Raw genomic sequence first — 20,241 nt, 5'->3', positions numbered from 1 at the left:
GGATGTCCTGGGTATTCCTGACCCCCATTCCCACCTGCTCATTAACCCTTTTAGGTTCCTATAGGAAACTGGCCCCACCCTGAGCGTGGGAGCATTAACCCCCACTGAGTAAAGATGCTTTGATGCCATCTTGTACCCACTGGCCTTTCATTGTGACTGGCTAGGGTTGTCTATGAATCAGCTTTGGGTGTGGCTCCTTCCTTGACCTGCCTACTTGTCCCACTTTCTCTTCCCAGCCTGTCAGAGACTGGAGAAGAAGCTACAGAGGCCCTGGGAGATCAAGTTTAAGAGACTTAAGACAATGGTGTGGAGGGGTCCCAGAGGGACACTTTGGTATCAGTGCCCTCTCTGTCAGAGGGAATGTGGCTGGATGGTCGCCTGAAGGTCCTAACTGGTGCCCTGCCCTTCACCCACAGAGCTGAAAGCCACAGGCACTGCCCACTTCTTCAACTTCCTGCTCAACACCACTGATTACCGAATTCTGCTCAAGGATGAGGACCATGACCGCATGTATGTGGGCAGCAAGGACTATGTGCTGTCCCTGGACCTTCATGACATCAACCGTGAGCCCCTCATTGTAAGAGCCATCTCAGAAGTGGGACATGGGGGGGTATGAGGACATGGGACCTGAGGGTGCAGGGCCCTGTCCAGCAGGTTGCGCCCTCTGACCCCCATCTCTGGCAGATCCACTGGGCGGCCTCCCCTCAGCGCATTGAGGAGTGCGTGCTCTCAGGCAAGAATGGCAATGTGAGTGTTGTAGGGTTCACAGGTGGGAAGCAGGGTGAGTGAACCTTGAGAAGGAATGGGACCAGGCAGTTATCTGCATTTGTTCAGCTTTCTCTCTGGTCGCAGGGCGAGTGTGGTAACTTCGTCAGGCTCATTCAGCCCTGGAACAGAACACACCTGTATGTGTGTGGGACAGGAGCCTACAACCCTATGTGCACCTATGTGAATCGTGGCCGCCGCGCTCAGGTAAGCCCTGGCCCACAATGGCCCCATCTTATCCCCACTGGTGGCTGCATTTCAGGGTCCTGATGGGCGTGAGCCCCAGCCCTACTACTTCTGAACCCTGTGACCATGGGTGAGTGACCTAGTTCAACTCTCTGAGCCTCAGTTTCTCCACCTGAATATGGGGCTAACAACTGCCTTTCTCACAGGTCGGTGTGAGGCGGAGGCAGAGAGCTAATGATCCCAAGCTCTTAGCACTGTGCCTGGCACATAGTAAGCACTTGCCCCATATACTGACAACAGTTCTCTTGGCTGCCTACACCTGTGGATCGTGCCCCTGCAGCCAAGCCAGAGGGCCTGGCAGGGACCTAGGCCTCAGGAGACTGGATGCCTGGGTCAGCTGCCATGTGGCCTGGGGAGCAGCTGTCTTCCTCTTCTGGGTCCAGGGGTTGGGGGGAGCTGCCCCTTCCCCTTCTACTCCACCCTGCCTGCTTCTGCCCTTTTCCATTTCCATGTGGACATGTATGTGAACTGTTGTGATTTCATAGGGCATGTGTGAGAGTGACTGGACCTAAGAGGCACATGTGTGTGGGTAGGCGTGTGCCAAGCCTGTGTGTATGTGTGCATGTACACATGCAAATCTGTACTCTGGGGGCCCATGTGCTCACGTGTGTTCCTGGCCTGTGTGGTGTGAGAGGCTGGCAGCTCCAAGCCCGCTCCCCCAGCCCCTGCCATCCCCAGCTCTAACCCCTATTCCTCATCTTCTCAGGCCTCACCATGGACCCAGACGCAGGTGGTCAGAGGCCGCGGCAGCAGAGCCACGGACAGTGCCCTCCATCCGACGCCCACAGCCCCACGCCAGGTGGGCCTCATTCCTCTAGGCCTTTGCCAGGCAGCACAACCTCTGAGGTCAATTCATCCTGGGCCTGCCCTTTAGGCCAGCAGGGGCTCCCCTCTACCTCTGTTTCCCCACCCAACTCCCACCCCTTCCCCTGCAGTACCCTTAGGCTCTGAAGGCAGTCCCAGCTGGATTCTTGTCAGCTTCAGTATGACCCCTGCAGGCAAGAAATCATGAAGCTACAGGAGACCTGGGAACAGCTGTGCCTCACACTGAGAACTCGTGTGGAGATTGCATGAGCACATACCAACATATACTTGAGCACCCTTTGCTCAGAGTGGGAACATGGCACATACGTGCACTCTGATGCATGACTGCTAGGTGTCCATGCTCATGCCTTTTGTGGGTCATCTGGTGCCCTGCACACTCACATATAGGGGCTTTCTTCTGGGTGGGTGATGTCTCTTCACTAGTCAGGACTCAGATTTGGGCTGGGTGAGCTGGGGCTGGGCAGGGGCGGGCAGGGGGACAGGGGCTGCCGGTGAATGACAGAGTGTGTGCACGCGTGGTGGGGAGTGCTGAAAAGTCGGGTCATTCCATTCCATGAGTGTGTGTCCAGGGTGTAAGCCATGGGTTCTGTGTGATGGTGGTGACATGTGTAGAGCTGTGTATGCAGCTCCTGTGTGTGCAGGAAGTTATGTATGCAGAGTGTAACTAGAAGTGGGCCTGTGTGCACCTTCCCATCACCATCCTGCCACCTGCTGACACTTCCTCCTGCCTCTGTCTCTGTCTTCTCCCCTTTCCCTCCCTTTTCCCTGCCTTTCCTGCCAGGCCCATGAGCTCATCCTGGTTCCAGTGCCTTTACCACCCCTCCTATCATCTTCCAGGCTGGGCTGGGAGGCACTGGGACTTTGTGAATTCCGTGTGCTCTGGGCTTGATCCCCCAATTCCTGGCTCCCAGGGGGAGATGTGGAGCCTGGGGGCTCTGCTGAGAGGCAGGAAGGCCTCGGCCTATTGTCTACCCTGAGGACTACAGGTAGGGCGTAAAGCCTGGGGACACAGTAATCTTAGAGCTCTTTGGCCTGGTCTGACCTGATGGCAAAGTACAGGACCCCAGGCCCTTGACCTGTGCCCCCTACCTTGACCAGGTCTGCAGTCTCTTCTTGAATCCAAGACAGGAAGCTATAACTCAAATACTCAGGCCTCTGTGACCCAAAGGGGCCTTGGCCATCATCTTCCTGAGCCAATTGGCATGGAGGGGCTTTAGCTCCTACAAGCCCACTCCATGCCCATCTCATCGCCCCCAAAATCAAACCTTCTGAGACTTGATTCCCAGGTCTTGCCTGAAACCTGAGACTAGGAAGCAGCTCCCTTGGAACCACAGCATGGCCCTGCCCCAAGAGACCTGACCGGATGGAGTATAAGCCTGAGAACCCTGGGGATTCTAGGGGGTGGGCTCAGGGTATCCCTGGGGGCTCATTCTTGCCCTAAAAATCTGATAATCTGACGATGCCCTTCCTGACTATGGGACTGACTTGGACACTGCTAAGCCCTGCTTTGCCCTGCAGGATTACATCTTCTACTTGGAGCCTGAGAGACTCGAGTCAGGGAAGGGCAAGTGTCCCTACGACCCCAAGCTGGACACAGCCTCAGCTCTCATCAGTGAGTGCCCCCACCCTTCCCAGATCTAAAGTCTGAATATGTGGCCTCTGCCACCTGAGTGGGGAGGAGGATCAATACGCCAGGGCAGAGCCCATGACCAGGCTATCCCTGAAGCCCCCCATGGGGCCCTACCTGGCAGGGAGAAAGGGTTCAAGTCAAACCCCAGTGGGAGCTGAGGAACAGAGACTAGATGGTATGAGGGGCTGAATGGAGGCACTGAGGAGCCAGGTCCTTCCCTGAAAACACACTGTATGGTCCGTGAAAAGTCCAGAATCTTCCAGGCCATAGGCTAGCTACCTAGAAGAGAAGAAAAGTTGAATGTGTACTGAAGGTGATATAAGGCAGCCCATAGCTTCTCCACATGTCCAGAGACTGAGAGAGGCTCACGTGGAAGCACCAGTGGAGAGTTCTGACCCTGTGACCAGCTGGGGAGAGCTTATTTTTTGACTGGGCAGGTCAGGAAGAGCTGAAGGTTCTCTGAGGAGAGGTCCTATCTGTCTCAAGAACAGTTATTGCCCCTGAGGGATCACTCACTTTGGGGATCCTGCCCCTGGTCCAGGCACTCTGCCTACTTTCTGGCTGTCCAACCCAAATTGCCTTGCAAAGCAGCTGCTGGACACTGTGCCATCTGCAAGCCTGGGAAAGGCCCCTGGGGCAGCGGGCAGGACTCATCCTCCTCTTGATGAATGAGAAGGTCCTAACCCGATGGCAGGCTCCAGACCAGGAAGTCTGATAGGGAAAGACAGGGCCTGCCTGCGCTGGAGAATCTCAGAGGGAAGACATGAATTGGTGTGCTGGAGCCAGCTCAGTGGTTACATTTTTAGGAATTTTGTGAACCAGTTGTTAAACATAAATATTATTTAAAATTAAGTTACACAAACTTAGAATCAAGTCAGACCTGGTGACACATGCCTGTGATCTCATTGGCTCAGGAGGCTGAAGCAGGAGGATTACAAGTTTGAGACCAGCCTGGGCACTTAATGAGACTTGGTCTCAAAATTTAAAAAAATAAAAAATTAAAGGGGTGGGAATGTAGCTCAGTGGTAGAGTGCCTGGGGTTCAATTCCCAGCACTGAAAAAAATTTCAAATAATAATGATAAATAAAATTAGAAAACTTAGAATCAAATAAATTACATAAAAACAAAGGTAACAACAAAAGGTATTACTCAAAGCTTATTACTTCCTAATTATTTTACTACATTTTATTAGTATCTATGCTCTTGGAGTTATTTACATCTATTGTATCTATGGGATAGAAATACTATACAATGGTAATGTCACTGCTTCCCAGTCTTGTTTGTGGGGTGTTAACAGCTCAGAATCAACTGTGGTGGGAGTATTTGATCATGGAAATTGGCTGTTGCTACTGATCAGAGTTCATTGCTACCATTCCCAGCCCTTCCAGAGCCAGATGTTAAACACTTCCCAGCATCCTATTGGAGATGCAATCACACCCTGGGAAGCCTGAGGGGGGACATGAGACCCTGCCTGGGGGTTACTGAGGCCACGCCCTGGCCCTAGCAAAGGACAGCTCCTGACTGACCCACTGGCTACCCACAGATGAGGAACTCTATGCTGGTGTGTACATCGATTTCATGGGCACCGATGCTGCTATCTTCCGCACGCTTGGAAAGCAGACAGCCATGCGCACTGATCAGTATAACTCCCGGTGGCTCAATGGTGAGTACAATCTGCAAGACTTTGGGTGGACAGCATGTCTGGGATGTGGCAAGGAGATCCTATAGAAGCCTACATGGGGAATTTTTGTCCTGCCACTAGCTGGGGCAAGGGTGGTTTCTTGTCTGGAAAACAGTCAGGGGTGTTCTTGTACTTGGCCAGGGATTCTGTTGGGGAAAATGGGTATCTTCAGAAGAGGGGCTCATACAGCTGAACCCTGATCACCCACAGACCCTTCATTCATCCACGCTGAGCTCATCCCTGATAGTGCAGAACGCAATGATGATAAGCTCTACTTCTTCTTCCGAGAGCGGTCAGCAGAGGCAACGCAGAGCCCTGCTGTATATGCCCGCATTGGACGCATCTGCCTGGTATGCATCCATGGGGCCCCTTTCAGGCCCAACTCTGGTTCTTTCAACCCTGCTCACCCCAGCAGGGTTTTGGGAGTGAGTGAGCTGGTCTGACCTGACCTCCTCTCCACCCCCAGAATGATGATGGAGGTCACTGCTGTCTGGTCAACAAGTGGAGCACATTCCTAAAGGCACGGCTTGTCTGCTCTGTACCAGGAGAGGATGGCATTGAGACTCACTTTGATGAGCTCCGTGAGTGCCCAGCAGGCAGGCAGTGTCCTATGGCTGCAGAGGGATGGAGGGTGAATGGATGGCCAGGGTACCTCTGGTGGACCCCCATCCCTGGACAGGAATGGGAAGGGCACTGGGGCTCCTGCCTAAGATACCCTTCCAGTACCTTCTCTCTCTGTTCCCAGAGGATGTGTTTGTCCAGCAGACCCAGGATGTGAGGAACCCAGTCATTTATGCTGTCTTTACCTCTTCAGGGTGAGGCTGGGGTTGAGGCCAGCAGTGACAGGGTGACAGGATTGGGGTATTATGACTTTCAGAGGACACCAGCCTGCCTGCAAGCTGTGGGGTTGGGGCAAGCTGAAGAGGGTAGGGGCCCTGGGCCGAGGCTCTGCCCCACCCACAGCAACTGCCTGCCCTGCACATAGCTCCGTGTTCCGAGGCTCTGCTGTGTGTGTCTACTCCATGGCTGACATTCGCATGGTCTTCAATGGACCCTTTGCCCACAAGGAGGGCCCCAACTACCAATGGATGCCCTTCTCAGGGAAGATGCCCTACCCCCGACCTGGCACGGTAAGCCCCTGCTCACCCTGCCTGTCACCTTCATCTCCTTCTAAGAGGCATATTCTGGGTCTGCCAAACATGGGCTCCACCATCTTGGAGCTTACAGCCAGTTGGGAAGGTGGACCATGATATTCAGAAACCCACCATTTATGTACAGCACAGGCTGTGAAGGAGCTGAGATAACCAGGATCCTGTGATGTGGATGGTTGTGGTAGAATGCTCCATGGAAGGCCCTCTGAGGGACTATTTGGGAGCTGAAAGTTAGAAGGAAGAATCTCCAAGCAAAAGTTGGAAGGAAGCTAAAAGTCACCTTAGCTGGCTAATACTGGGCAAGAAGGTGGGGAGTGAGCAAGGCCAGGCCTGTAGGGTCTCTATGGCAATGGGAGGCATCTTGCTGATATTCACTTCAGGAGACACAGCAGGAGATTTAGACATGATCTGATCTAATGTAGCAGTGGATGCCACTCCATGGAGTCAGGACTGGCATGGGGAAGCTGGGCTCTCTAAAGGTCAGGGACAGCTTTCCCCCTAGAGGTGAACTTGGAGTTGGAAGGATGACAGGGGTAGTGGGCTGGTTGAGCCCCAGGGCAGAAAGGATAGCCTCAGGGAAGAGGAGAGCATTTCTAGTCTGTTAGGATGACTTCAATGCCTGCTACCCAGCTTAGCAGGAGCAGGAGGGGCAAGATCCCAAGGACAGCCAGAAAGAAAGGGAAGGAAACAGCAGGGTGGGCATGAGAACATGGGATGGGAGTAGTCAGTTTGGCCAGATGCTGCCACAAGGTCATGGTATGTGAGGCCAAAGATTTGACTATGTGTGACCTTGGGACCTTGGCACAACAGAACCCACAGAGAGGCCTTGTGTAGGGTAGAAAGCAGGAAAGTGGATATGGTGGGGACAGACAGTACAGAGGCCTCTCTTGAGCTAATGGGTCCATGTGCCCCACCTGGGCAGACTGGGATTGACAAGCATCACCTACCTGCAGTGTCCTGGCGGAACCTTCACACCATCTATGAAGTCCACCAAAGACTATCCTGATGAAGTGATCAACTTCATGCGTAGTCACCCACTTATGTACCAGGCTGTGTACCCATTGCAGCGGCGGCCACTGGTGGTCCGCACGGGTGCTCCCTACCGTCTCACCACTATTGCTGTGGACCAGGTGGATGCAGCCGATGGGCGCTATGAGGTGCTTTTCCTGGGCACAGGTACCCACTGCTGCTCCCAGCCCCTTCCACATTGGGCCCACTGGGTGGGGGTGCTGGTCCCTGGGGCTGGAACCTGCCTTCGTATGGGTTACTATAGGTTCATCAAGGTCAGCTCTGTCATATTCATCTTTGGGAACCTCCCTTTTGCCAGGATAGCTGAGGCTAAGGATGGGAAAACTCCATTTCCATTCTCAGAGGAGCAGGGACACTGGGCACCTTATAGCCCTTGTGTGACAGAAAAGGGGTTGAGACAGATGGCAGGCATGTGAGATACCCAGATCCAAATACTAACATGCTGGCATGTGCACACACATAAAGAAATGCACCCAAGGTTCCAGCAACTCCCAACACAGGGGAATGCCCCAGTGTCCTATTCTCAGCAGGGCCCAAAATGGGGGAGGGGAGGCAGAACCCAGCTGAGACCCCTTTATCCTAGACCCAGGGAAATACTTCAGCTTCAGCAAGGAATGCCTGCTGCACTGCCCTAGGACATTTGGGGCCCTGGTGGGGAAGGGGCTGAAGCTTTGCCCCTTCCCCAGTGTCCCCAGCCCCACTGAGGTCCTGCCCGGCCCGTTCCAGACCGCGGGACAGTGCAGAAGGTCATTGTGTTGCCCAAGGATGACCAGGAGGTGGAGGAGCTCATGCTGGAGGAGGTGGAGGTCTTCAAGGTGGGTGTGGTCCTATCTTCCCCGTCTTGACCCTCCCTAGTACCAGCCTCTGATGTTAGACCTCTAAGTCAGGGAAGAGAGAAGGTCCCAAGGTCCCAAGCTGATCCCTGTCTTCTTCTAGGACCCAGCACCCATTAAGACTATGACCATCTCTTCCAAGAGGGTGAGTTTTTGGCAGTGTGGGCTGTGGGTCAGGATGGCACCCACATTCCCTTGGTGTTATGCCTTTGGCATAGGGATGGGGAAACTAAGGCATGGAACAAGGAAGAAAAGGAGCCCAACCCAACTTCTGCTGATGTGGGCCATCTTTGGGAAAAGAACTGACAAGTCCTTGCCCCTGCTCCCAGCAACAACTGTATGTGGCCTCAGCTGTGGGTGTCACACACCTGAGCCTGCACCGCTGCCAAGCATATGGGGCTGCCTGTGCTGACTGCTGCCTTGCCCGGGACCCTTACTGTGCCTGGGATGGCCAATCCTGCTCCCGCTACACAGCATCCTCCAAGAGGTGTGGATCCCCAAACACTTGGGACTTTAACCCCTGTCCTGGGCATTTGGAGGTAGATGTGACATGACCCTGGGAGGGTGTATGGGTAAGACATCACTGCTCTGGGAACATGAGGCTCTGCCCTGGGGTCTTGGGGATGCAGGGACCTGAGGGGGCATGCTTCCTGGGAACACTCCCTCAGGAGCTATCTTCATCCAGGCGGAGTCGACGACAGGATGTCCGGCATGGGAACCCCATCAGGCAGTGCCGTGGGTTCAACTCCAATGGTGAGTGAGTGTGCTGTGCCTTCCATGGGGTGCTCCTCATAGTGCACAACCCTGTGCAGCCCATGGAGCTGCTCACAGGGTCCCCACCGTAAGGACTCAAGATGGTTAGTTGTGGGTGAGGGTACTGGGGGTTTTTGACTAGGATGTCCCTGTTCACCCCCTCAAGGAGTGAATTCTCAGTGGTGCCTTTCTGCCTTTGAGGGTAGGTGCCCTGGGTACCTGCCCCTCCCCAGTCTGCCTGGGGCAAGGTTGCTTCCACTTAGTGCTCACTTGATCCACAGCCAACAAGAATGCTGTGGAGTCCGTGCAGTATGGTGTGGTGGGCAGCACAGCCTTCCTTGAATGCCAGCCCCGCTCACCCCAAGCCACTGTTAAGTGGCTGTTCCAGCGAGATCCTGGTGACCGACGCCGAGAGGTGAGTTCCTATGCCCACAGTGCTACACCATGGATGTGGGAGTCCTTTGTACAGTACAAATTCCATGTGGGTGAAATGTAGTGTAGGAACCAATCTGGGGCCACCCTCATGCTATGAAACCCCTTCTGAGCTTCTTTCCCTGTATGGAAATAATTTGAGTGAAACTAATTATGTAGAAACTCTGCAGGATAAGCGTCATTATATAGCAACCATTTATAGGCATGCCTCTTCATGAAACTTTCATATGCATACTCCATTGGGGTATGACTCCATGTACAGAATATCATGTGTGTGAGCTCTAATGTATGGAAATTCTGTGGTAGCCCTCATTTTGTGGAAAAGTCTTACAGGTGTCCCTCTTTACATGGACATTCTATGTGGGTGCCACATTTGGGTATTCTCATTAAATGAAAATTCTGTGTGCGTGCTCCAAAATTCTCTCGTTCATTGTATAGAACCCTTGCAGGGTCATCCCTCCTGAAATGGAAATATATGCCAATACCTTATTCACATATTTCTCATTATGTGGAAACTTCATGTAGGTTTTTCTTGGTATATGGAAATTTCACATGGGTACCTCTACTTGGAATGGCCACAAAGGTGGTCTCATCTGGAAGCTGGCTAGGGCAGCAAAGTGGTCATCCATCTGCTGAGCCCCCGCCCCTGCCCCTGCAGATCCGTGCAGAGGACCGCTTCCTGCGTACAGAGCAGGGCTTGTTGCTTCGCGCCCTGCAGCTCGGTGATCATGGCCTCTACTCCTGCACGGCCACTGAGAACAACTTCAAGCACATCGTCACGCGGGTGCAGCTGCATGTACTGGGCCGGGATGCCGTCCATGCTGCCCTCTTCCCCCCACTGGCTGTCAGCGCCCCACCACCCCCTGGTGTGGGCCTCCCTACACCTCCTTACCAGGATCTGGCTCAGCTGCTGGCCCAGCCAGAAGTGGGCCTCATCCACCAGTACTGCCAGGGTTACTGGCGTCATGTGCCCCCCAGCCCCAGGGAGGCCCCAGAGGTGCCCAGGTCCCCGGAGCCCCAGGACCAGAAAAAGCCCCGGAATCGTCGGCACCACCCTCCAGACACATGAGGTCAGCTGCCTGAGCCCTGCATTGGGCCAGTCTAGCCCTCGTCCCTTTTAATATAAAAGATATATATATATGTGTATATATATATATATATATATATATAAAAATATCTATATTCTATACACACCCTGCCCCTGCAAAGACAGTATTTATTGGTAGGTTGTACATAGCCTTCCTCAGCGGCAGCTTCATCCAGAACTTAGACCCATGCTGGTCAGAAATGACAGAAAACTGAACCCAACTAACCAGGCCCAGTGAGTTGGCAGGGCCAGTCCAGAACTGCACAGTCCCCAGACTCAGCTGGAAGTCTGCTTGTTTGAAGGCTGCCAAGATCTACAGAACACAGGGAGGGAGCAAGCCCTACTTGAAGGGCCATGGACCATACATCTTTGTCAATGTGTGCTGTCAGCTGTGCTATGGTGTAGGCACGGATGCTAGGACTGCTTTGGAGTCTGGGTATGGGGGCTCAGGGAACTCAGAAGGGAAGAAGGGGTCATCACACGATGCTGGCCCCTGCTTGGGTTGGGGGCACTTAGTCGAGGCCAGCCCTTCCCAGGTATTTATTCTCTATTTATTGGGCACAGGAGTCCTACCTGGGTGGGGCAGGACCTGCAGCCCCTTCTCTCCTACCTGCCTGGATAGAGCAGGGCTGCCCCATTCTACCTCCTTAGCTTTTCCTAAGCCACCTTGACCTGGAGGTTGGGAAAATAGAAATGGGGTCAGGTGCAGGCAGGGCTGAAGGGAGTCTCCAGTCCTGAGAGGAGAGGGGCCATTGCAGAGGCCTGGGGCTTGTAGGGGCTCCCCAGGGCCCCCTTCTGCCCACCACTTTAGGCAATGGGTGTAAATAGCTCTGGGGGCAGTTGGGTAGGTGGGTGGGGGCCCCTGGCAGCCCTCTGCTGTCCAGATCACAATCACTCTTGGGTACCATCTTGCTAATAAACACTGGCTCTGGGACTAGACTTTGGCTTCTCTCCTTGGTGGTGGTGGTGGTGGGAGGAGTTAGGGCCATACCTACTGGGTAAGGGGAGCCACTTGGGCAGTTGGGAGACAGCAGATTGGTCCCACTTCTAAAAACTCAGTTGAAACCAGGTCTGGTTTAAGGAGACTGAGTTCCTGCACTAATCTAGCCCTTAGGTAGTGCAAAGGGTCTCAGAGACTTTTGGGGCCACTTACAATGTGGGAATGGGGTGTGGAACCCAAAGGCGGAAACTGGCACAAATGAAATAGTCTTGCTCCTAGATAGATCCCCTTTCATCCAACAGGGCAAATGTCAAAGCTGCCAGCTTATGGAAAGAGCCAGTGTCTACTTCCCATGCATCCTGTTTAGAGACAGCCTCAGTGCTCAGTGTCTGGGACCCTGGCACCCCCTTGTGGTCTTTTGAGTCAGTGGCAGAGTTAAATACTAAATGGCATCCAGGTTTCAGGGAAGGAGTCCAGTCAAGAGGCTCTGGGCTGGAGAGCTGAAGATTTGGGTTTTCTGATGGATTGGGAGTGGGAAATCTGAGCCTACAAACTCAGCCCTGCAGGTACAACCTGAACCACTTCACCAACAATGAGCTGCAGCTGAACAGAGCTTCAGCTACCCCCTGCCCCATCAGAAAGGTACCCCTAGGCAGGTCCTAGAGCCAGAACAGGAGCAGACCTTATGGAGAGCCCCACTTCTCCATGCTTTTTGGGGTACCAAACCTGCTCTGGGGCTCAGTTTCCCCCATCTGACAACAGGCTGGAAAAGATGCACTGGAAGAGCCACCTCTGTAGATCAGAGGCTTTGTTGCACCAAAATACACATGTATACATAGGCAGAGGCAAGTATGTATGCATACATACAGCCCCATATAAATGCTCAGGTACACAACTGTGCTCACACATGCACACAGGCAGGTGCATTCTAACATGCATTGCACAAGAACATGCATGTGCACATTCAAGCACACAAGTGAACCCACACAAGCACATCTGTCCATGAAGAGAAATGCATAGGGGGGGTGGGAATGTTGCTCAATAGTAGAGCATGTGTGAGGCCCTGGTGAGCCCCAGCACTGCAAATACAATAGCACACATATACATACACAATTCAAGTACATGTAGCTGATGTGCATGCCGACCAAGGTCATTGGAAGCATGCAGAGGCCCTGCTCAGGGTCAGATATAGCCTTTAGTATGGGGTAAATGTGGTGCACACCTTTTCCACCATGATTCCCAGCAAGGCATAGAACTCTGGTCTGGAGCTAACCACCTCCTTATCCGCTACCTCAGTGTAACCCTGTGAGCCTCTACTTACTCATCAGTAAAATAGGGCTCATGAAATGGACAGCCATCTCCTAGGACCAACATGAGCTTAAAAATAAGGAACAAGCAGTGCTGCGTCCAGTGCTGGGCAAGTGACAGGTGATCCATGCCTGCTTCTCCATTCCCTCCTCCTGCCATCCTCACCCCCAGGGCTCCAGGTCCTGTCCTCCCCTTTCTTAGGTCTACCCTACCAAATATGTCTTACTGTTGCAGGGCAGGGGAAGTACTGCTCAGGCCACCTCTTGGAGGGATGGAGGGAGGGAGCTCAAAGAGATGCAGAGTCAGCAGTTGAGGGATTGGGGCCATGCCAGCCTGATTAGAAGGGTTGGGGAACTGAGCTGGCTTCACCTGTCCTTGCCTCTGATTGGCCTTTGGGCACCCCTAACTCCCAAATCCCACTAAGCAGCCCCCACCAGGGCCTGACAGGTCTCTGGAGAGTCAGTTGGTTACTAGTCTTGGAGCCAGAAGAGAGTCCCTGGAGGCCAGAGGCTGGCCTGAGCCAAGTTCTTGGGATCCCCTCCATCCAGAAAAGCCACCTGCTCACCTTGTCCCTTCACCTGCTGCTGGGATCATGGGGGCTGGGGCCAGCGCTGAAGAGAAGCACTCCAGAGAGCTGGAAAAGAAGCTGAAAGAAGATGCCGAGAAGGATGCTCGAACTGTGAAACTACTGCTTCTGGGTAGGGGTGTGGGCCCTGGTGGGGAAGGGCAGCTGCTGTGAGTCAGCAACCTGGAGTCAAGTGGGCAGCCCTTATGTGAGGTAGGGATTATTTGGGGGGGAAAGTAAGTCTATGATGGGGTAGGATACAGTGTGGGAGCCCTGGCCAGGTAAGGCCAGACCAGACAGGTGATGTCCCAGTTCCCACAGGCTGGGCATCCCATGGCAATCTCCAGAGAGCAATCTCCCCACTGCAGAAGTTTGTGCCAAACATACCTTTGCACAAGTGTGTAGGAGGCACACTTTCAGCTTAACAGGCCAGCTGGGCAGCACTTAGAAACCAGGGGCCTCACATAGGGCTGCTCCCTTGGAAAGAAGTCATCCTGGGAACAGGATCTAGGACCATCCAGATCCCCAAACAATGACCCTCAGATGCCAAAACTCTATTGTTGGCAGACCTGCAAAGCAGCTAAAGGGAATGGAAAGGTACTGTGGGGAATAGATAAACCAGAGTTCATGGTCCCATGGATAGTGAAGGGAGATGGGGCTAATCTAAGCCTGTCCCAAGGCCACTTCCTAAACCCCCAAGGGGAAGGAGCTGTTTTAAGAGGGTGGGGCAGGCTCCACCCAAGTCTTCCAGGATCCAGCCAACCAGCTGGAGGTAGGCAGAAGGACTAAACCAGGACCCCCCAGGGGAAAGACAGAGAAACTAAGCTGGAAATCCCATTAACTGTGCCCAGTGTTCCCAAGGAGGCCAGCTCAAAAGGGATGTCATCTATGTCCTCTCTGCCTCCAAAGGCTCTAATTCCCTCTGAGCCTCTAGAAGACAACAGGCCTTCTGGTGAAAGTCAGGGGTTGAAGCTGTTCAAATAATCCTGTGCATGCAGTACCAGAGAGTCCCACAAAGTGGAGCTCCAGGATTTCTTTATTTTGGTCTCACAGCCTAATGAAGAATACTAACACCAGGGTCTTGGGAATTCCCCTGGATAGTTAAGATCTCTGATTCTCCTCATTGGCTCCCTTTCGTCATTGTTCTGACATTTACAAACGTTTTTCTGACAGCGCTTATGTGTTTATTGTGGGTAGGGTGAAGGCAGGTATGACTAGGGATCTAGTTGGTGTTCAGGCCCCTTAGAAGAGGGTTCACCTAGCTAACTTATCTACCCACCTCCTTGAGGGAAGGGGTGGCGATCAGTGCGGTTCTAAAACGCAGCTTCCCTTTCAGGTGCGGGTGAGTCCGGAAAAAGCACCATTGTCAAGCAGATGAAGTGAGTGTTCCTGCCCTCCCTAAACCCCTGGGGGTGGGCGCAAGCACACCGGGACCTATTCTTTACTATTGCCCCACGAAGCGCTGACTCTGATCCCCCTGGTCACAGGATTATCCACCAAGACGGGTACTCGCTGGAAGAGTGCCTCGAGTTCATTGCCATCATCTATGGCAACACGCTGCAATCCATCTTGGCCATCGTGCGGGCCATGACCACGCTCAACATTCAGTACGGAGACCCTGCGCGCCAGGTGCGCCAGGAGGAGGGCTGGTGGGGCCCCGGGGGACTGGAGGACCTAACTGTGCTCAAATTCACCATCATCAACTACCAATCCCACCCTGCCTCCAGGACGATGCCCGGAAGCTAATGCACATGGCAGACACTATCGAGGAGGGCACGATGCCGAAGGAGATGTCGGACATCATTCAGCGGCTGTGGAAAGACTCGGGTATCCAGGCTTGTTTCGAACGCGCCTCGGAGTACCAGCTCAACGATTCGGCTGGCTAGTGAGTGCGCAGGCGGGGCGCGAGGGCGTGAGGGCGCGGGCAGGACCCTTCTGCGCCCCTGTAGGTCACCAACTAACCCACGCCCGGGCGTCCCCGCAGCTACCTCTCGGACCTGGAGCGCTTGGTGGCTCCTGGCTATGTGCCCACTGAGCAGGACGTGCTGCGTTCTCGTGTCAAGACCACAGGTATCATCGAGACGCAGTTCTCCTTCAAGGATCTCAACTTCCGGTAAGATCCGACGCCCTTGTTCAGCACTGCGCCGGACTCGCTCCCTGCCCCTTCTTGGATGCCCTGCCAACAGAAAGGTCCGCCCCCCCCCAGATGCCAATCCCATCTGAGAGCTCCCCAGCCAGCACAAGGAGGAAAGGGAATCCCGGGTGGGCGGCTAGATACGCGGTTTCAGGTTCCATATGCCCCACAGAATGTTCGATGTAGGCGGGCAGCGCTCGGAGCGTAAGAAGTGGATCCACTGCTTTGAGGGAGTGACCTGCATCATCTTCATCGCGGCGCTGAGCGCCTACGACATGGTGCTGGTGGAGGACGACGAAGTGGTGAGTGCCACGCCGGACCTTGAATGTTTGAGGAAGGAAGCGGAACTGGGGGAGCGCCTGAGAACAGAGAGTCTTTCCAGGGCAGTCTGAAGGAGGCGAGCAGGCAGCCCGCAGCCCCGCTGGAGGGGGCAGTTCGGAGGTTCTCTGAAAGCGCTGGGAGCGGGGCGGTTCCGCGTGCCCGGGAGCCCAAAGACTGGGCGGGTGTGTTGGGCGCCGCCCATGTGAAGGCGGTTGCTGGTGTCCTCTGGTGCCCGACAGCCACTGCTCTCCTCAGAACCGCATGCACGAGAGCCTGCACCTGTTCAATAGCATCTGCAACCACCGATACTTCGCCACCACATCCATTGTGCTCTTCCTCAACAAGAAAGACGTTTTCTCCGAGAAGATAAAAAAGGCACCCCTAAACATTTGCTTCCCGGACTACGACGGTGAGAGTTCCCGGCCCTGCCACCAGGCGGCGACCCATTTCCACGATCTGGGTCGCGCTCCTCCCACCAGGAAGGGCTGAGGCGGGCAGTGAGCGCTCCCTTCTGCCACAGGGCCTAATACGTACGATGATGCGGGTAACTACATCAAGGTGCAGTTCCTGGAGCTCAACATGCGACGCGACGTAAAGGAGATCTATTCCCACATGACGTGCGCCACTGACACACAGAACGTCAAATTTGTCTTCGATGCTGTTACCGACATCATCATCAAGGAGAATCTCAAAGACTGCGGCCTCTTTTGAGGTGGGGGATCCTCGCTGCTGGACGCTGTCCTCTCTTCCCTGTTTGTCTTCCTGGTTAGACTCCGCCCTACTCCCTGGAGCCCCGCCCCAATATCCCCATCACACTTCTTCCAGGGCCCCACTAGGTCTACTCAGGCTCCTTTCACAGCCCACAGGTCCCTCCCCCAGCGCAAAAGCTCCACCCATTTAATATAGTGACCCAACCTTGCCTCCCCCAGGTGTCACATCTTGCCGGGCATCCCCCAGCAAAATGCCTAAACCAATTTGAATCTCAGGGATGCTGACCCTGTTGACTTAGTTTCCTTCTCTCTTCAGATGTCTGAACTGATGCATGTTCCTTGCCCTGAGACCCTGTAGCCCTAGCTGCCTAGTAGCCCCCCTATCAGATCTCTAGGACTCTTGGACTCCAGTCTGTTGCCCCATTAGCCACAAACCAAAGCCTTGAACCCTGAGCCTTGAGTCACAGATCCTCCCCCACAACCCCACCCCTGCTCTTCACCGCCTGGCTGCTCTGGCCTCTTGGACCCACAGTAGCCAGCCCCAGCTAGGACATGGAAGTACTTGGGGCAGCTGGAGCTCACAGTGACTCAGCAGTGCCCAACTGACCAATCTCTTGCAGCTGTCCTGCCCTCGGGGGCCCACAACTCACCTTGCAGGTTTAAGTTCAGCAAACAGCCCTCCCTCCCACAGTTTCATGAAGGTACCCTTGAGGTACTCCCTCCCCCAATTAGGCCTGCTGCTTACCAGCAGCCCAGTTCAGCTCTGCCACCTCCATGTGGCAAGTCTGACACCTGTCTACTCAGTGGCCAGTGACTGTCCCTCAGCAGTTTCAGGGATCCAAAGTTCAAGCTGGTCTGTCCAAGCTGGGAAGCCTCTACATAGATAAATCAGTGACTGTCAGGGTGGAGCTAGGAGTCCCTGGTGCTAGTAAGAAACATAAATTGGACCCTTCCCCAAATATAAGACTCAGAATACCCCCAGCTCACATCCTTTCGGATCTGCCTCCTCTGTCCCTGGACACCAGATCAGAACCATACTCCACCTCACCCACCCACATATACACAGTATTCCAGGCTGGTCAGCCAGGGGGATGGTGTGTTGAGGGAGCGAACTGTTGACACCAACCTTGGCCAATAGTCAAGCTGTCCTAGGGGGTGGCTGGGGACAGAGTCCGACTCCTATTGATCAGGCAGAAGATTCAGGATAGAATGGAGGTGCAGGCTGTGCCCAAAGGAGTCTACCTCATGTGGGGTTACAGGCAAACCCAGGTAACCCTTTTGTCCCTGCCAATAGCTCCTCTTGCCCTCTCTATCGAGGGCCTATTTCTTGGTAGGGAAAACTGAGAGCCATGCCTGAACCATCAGGGATAAAAAACCATGTCCCCAATCTCCTGCTCCTTCCTTCCTCATCAAGCAGCATGTCTTTGCTTATGCCCATGGGACAGGGCCTGTGCTATAGTTGAGGATAAAGAGCTTTGTCTGGCCAAACCAGAACACAGTCTACACTTCCCTTTTCTAGATGCACAGCAGACTCAGCAATAAACTTTTGCATCAGGTCCCAGTTGTCCTTTCTTGGAGGGGGTGGTGGAGGGCTTAATTATCATGAATTGTTGGTATTTATTAAGTACCCAATGCTGGACTGTACATTAAGTGGGAAGATGACCCCTTCTAGGAAGGACAGCATGGCCTGATATGTTGGGGACACTCTTGGGAGTATGGGGCCAACTTGTGCCTCTTGAGGGGTGGAGCTATGGGATATCCAATAGATACCACTGGGATAGCCTGGGAGCAAAAGTGAGTTTTGAGGTAGAGGCTCTGTTGATTGGATAAGACCAGGGAACATGGGAGCTCAGTGGAGCAGGAGTAGGGAAGTGGGGAGATAGAGTGGAGAGACGGTGAATTGGTGCCAAACACCAGGCTGAGGGCCTGTGCTTTCTGTAGAAGGTGATGGAAATTCATGCAAGTTCTTGAAGCTGGGACATAATTATGGCTGGGATTAGGGTAAGGCAAGTGAGGACCTCATATTTGTTATAAAATGTAAGGGAATGGCCAAAAAATTCAGTAACCAAGATAAATAGTATATTAATGCAATAATTTAAAAATTCAGAATTAGTGCAAAATATCCACAATGAACCCAATGTCAAAATTCAACAGGAGCATACCAAGACATAGTGGAACCTGAAGCATAAGGGAAAATATCTACCAATCTGTGTTTTTATGCAGTTTTTTCCATTTTCTGTGGTGAAATTCCCATATCATAGACTTTACCATCTGCCATTTTTAAGTGTACATTTCAGTTATATGAAATACGTTCATAATGTTGGTCAACCATTGCCATCATCTATCTCCAGAACTCTTTCCATCTTGTAAAAGTGAAATTCTATACTTATTAAACAATAACTCCCCATTCTTCCCTCTTCCTAGCCCCTGGCAACTACCATTCTACTTTTGTCTATGGTTTTGACTACTCTAAGTACCTGTAAGTAGAATCGTACAGTATTTCTTTTCGTGACTGGCTTATTTCACTTAGTATAATGTTCTTAAGGCTCATCCATGTCATAATCTTCTTAATCATCTTCTTCTCCTCCTCCCCCTCCTTCTCCTCTTCCTTATTCTTCTTTTCTGATACTGAGGATTGTACCCTGGGGCACTTTACCGTGGAGTTACATGCTACACCTCCAGTCTTTTTTTATTTATTTTTTAATTTTGAGACAGGGTCTCCCTAAGTTGCTGAAGCTGGTCTCAAACTTGTAATCCTCCTGCCTCAATCTCCTGAATCACTGGGATTGCAGGTATGTGCTACTGCACCCAGCCAGAATTTCCTTTTTAAAGGCTGAATAATATTTCATTGTATGGATGTACCACATTGTTTATTCACTTTTCAATGGATCCCTGAATTGCTTGCATGTTTTAGCTATTGTGAATAAAGCTGCTATGAACATGGGTGTACAACTATATCATTGATATTCTGTTTCCAGTTCTCTTGGATACATACCCAGAAGTTGAATGGGTGGATCATATGACAATTCTGTTTAATTTTTTGCATACCATTTTACATTTGTACCAATAGTGCACAAGATTCCAATTTCTTTGTATCCTTGCCAACACTTGTTATTTTCTATTTTATTTTATTTTTGTGGTGCTTCAGGACTGGAGCCATGACCTTTTGAATGCTAGGCAAACACTCTACCACTTAGCTACATCCCCAGACCATTTTATTTTATTTTTAAATTTTAAGACAGTGTCTCATTAAGTTGCCCAGGCTGGCCTCAAACTTGAGATCTTCCTGCCTTATCTTCCTGATTAGCTGGAATTACAGGTGTATACCACAACACCCAGCTTCTTTCTACTCTTTGATAGCAGTCATTCTAATGGATTTGTAATGATTTCTCATTGTGGGGTTTTTGTTTTGGTTTGTTTTGTATATGTGTGTGCATGCATGCTGGGGGTAGAATTCAGGACCATTGCACTACACCCACAGTCCCTGGTTGTGGCTTTGATTGACATTTCCCTACTGCTTAGATGTTGAACATAATCATGTATTTATTGGTCATCTGCACATCTTTAGAGAAATGTTTATAAGATCCTTTGTTCATTTTTTAACTTGACTGTTTGAGCTTTTCGATTTTCTTGGTTTTTAGTACTGGGGATTTAACCCAGGGACACTATGCCACTGAGTCACATCCCCAGCCCTTTTTAACATTTTAATTTTGAGACAGGTCTTGCTAAGTTGCTAAGGCTAGCCTCAAACTTGTGATCCTCCTGTCTCAGCCTCCTGAGTTGCTGGGATTACAGGTGTGCACCAGCATACCCATTTTTGTGTGAGGTTTT

At 52.4% G+C, this 20,241-nt stretch overlaps 2 protein-coding genes across 3 annotated transcripts in view; both read left to right on the top strand.

Moving 5' to 3' along the window:
* Sema3f (semaphorin 3F) overlaps nt 1-11,357 on the top strand; it is a 29,035-nt gene extending 17,678 nt beyond the window's left edge. Inside the window, exons 3-19 of one of the 2 annotated variants that reach the window (XM_047563627.1) lie at nt 417-577; nt 685-747; nt 853-972; nt 1,718-1,810; nt 3,355-3,448; nt 5,010-5,129; nt 5,358-5,497; nt 5,614-5,728; nt 5,893-5,962; nt 6,133-6,277; nt 7,252-7,474; nt 8,054-8,142; nt 8,264-8,305; nt 8,490-8,647; nt 8,846-8,913; nt 9,195-9,328; nt 10,004-11,357. In XM_047563627.1, coding sequence (XP_047419583.1) covers nt 417-577; nt 685-747; nt 853-972; nt 1,718-1,810; nt 3,355-3,448; nt 5,010-5,129; nt 5,358-5,497; nt 5,614-5,728; nt 5,893-5,962; nt 6,133-6,277; nt 7,252-7,474; nt 8,054-8,142; nt 8,264-8,305; nt 8,490-8,647; nt 8,846-8,913; nt 9,195-9,328; nt 10,004-10,414 — 2,246 coding nt within the window. In that variant the 3' untranslated portion in view covers nt 10,415-11,357. The remainder of the gene's footprint in view (nt 1-416; nt 578-684; nt 748-852; nt 973-1,717; nt 1,811-3,354; nt 3,449-5,009; nt 5,130-5,357; nt 5,498-5,613; nt 5,729-5,892; nt 5,963-6,132; nt 6,278-7,251; nt 7,475-8,053; nt 8,143-8,263; nt 8,306-8,489; nt 8,648-8,845; nt 8,914-9,194; nt 9,329-10,003) is intronic. The other variant, XM_047563628.1, reaches the window with a different exon arrangement.
* A 190-nt stretch (nt 11,358-11,547) lies between these two features.
* On the top strand, nt 11,548-18,855 carry Gnat1 (G protein subunit alpha transducin 1). Its single transcript, XM_047563629.1, has 9 exons — nt 11,548-13,378; nt 14,582-14,624; nt 14,733-14,874; nt 14,973-15,130; nt 15,230-15,358; nt 15,552-15,681; nt 15,956-16,109; nt 16,221-16,412; nt 18,835-18,855. Exons 1-8 carry the CDS (start codon nt 13,273-13,275, stop codon nt 16,409-16,411), a joined length of 1,053 nt encoding a protein of 350 aa, XP_047419585.1. The 5' UTR covers nt 11,548-13,272; the 3' UTR covers nt 16,412; nt 18,835-18,855.
* The last annotated feature ends 1,386 nt before the right edge of the window (nt 18,856-20,241 follow it).

Source organism: Sciurus carolinensis, chromosome 9 (assembly GCF_902686445.1).
Source record: "Sciurus carolinensis chromosome 9, mSciCar1.2, whole genome shotgun sequence".
Taxonomy (NCBI): Eukaryota; Metazoa; Chordata; class Mammalia; order Rodentia; family Sciuridae; genus Sciurus; species Sciurus carolinensis.
This window is presented reverse-complemented; position numbering and strand designations above follow the sequence as displayed.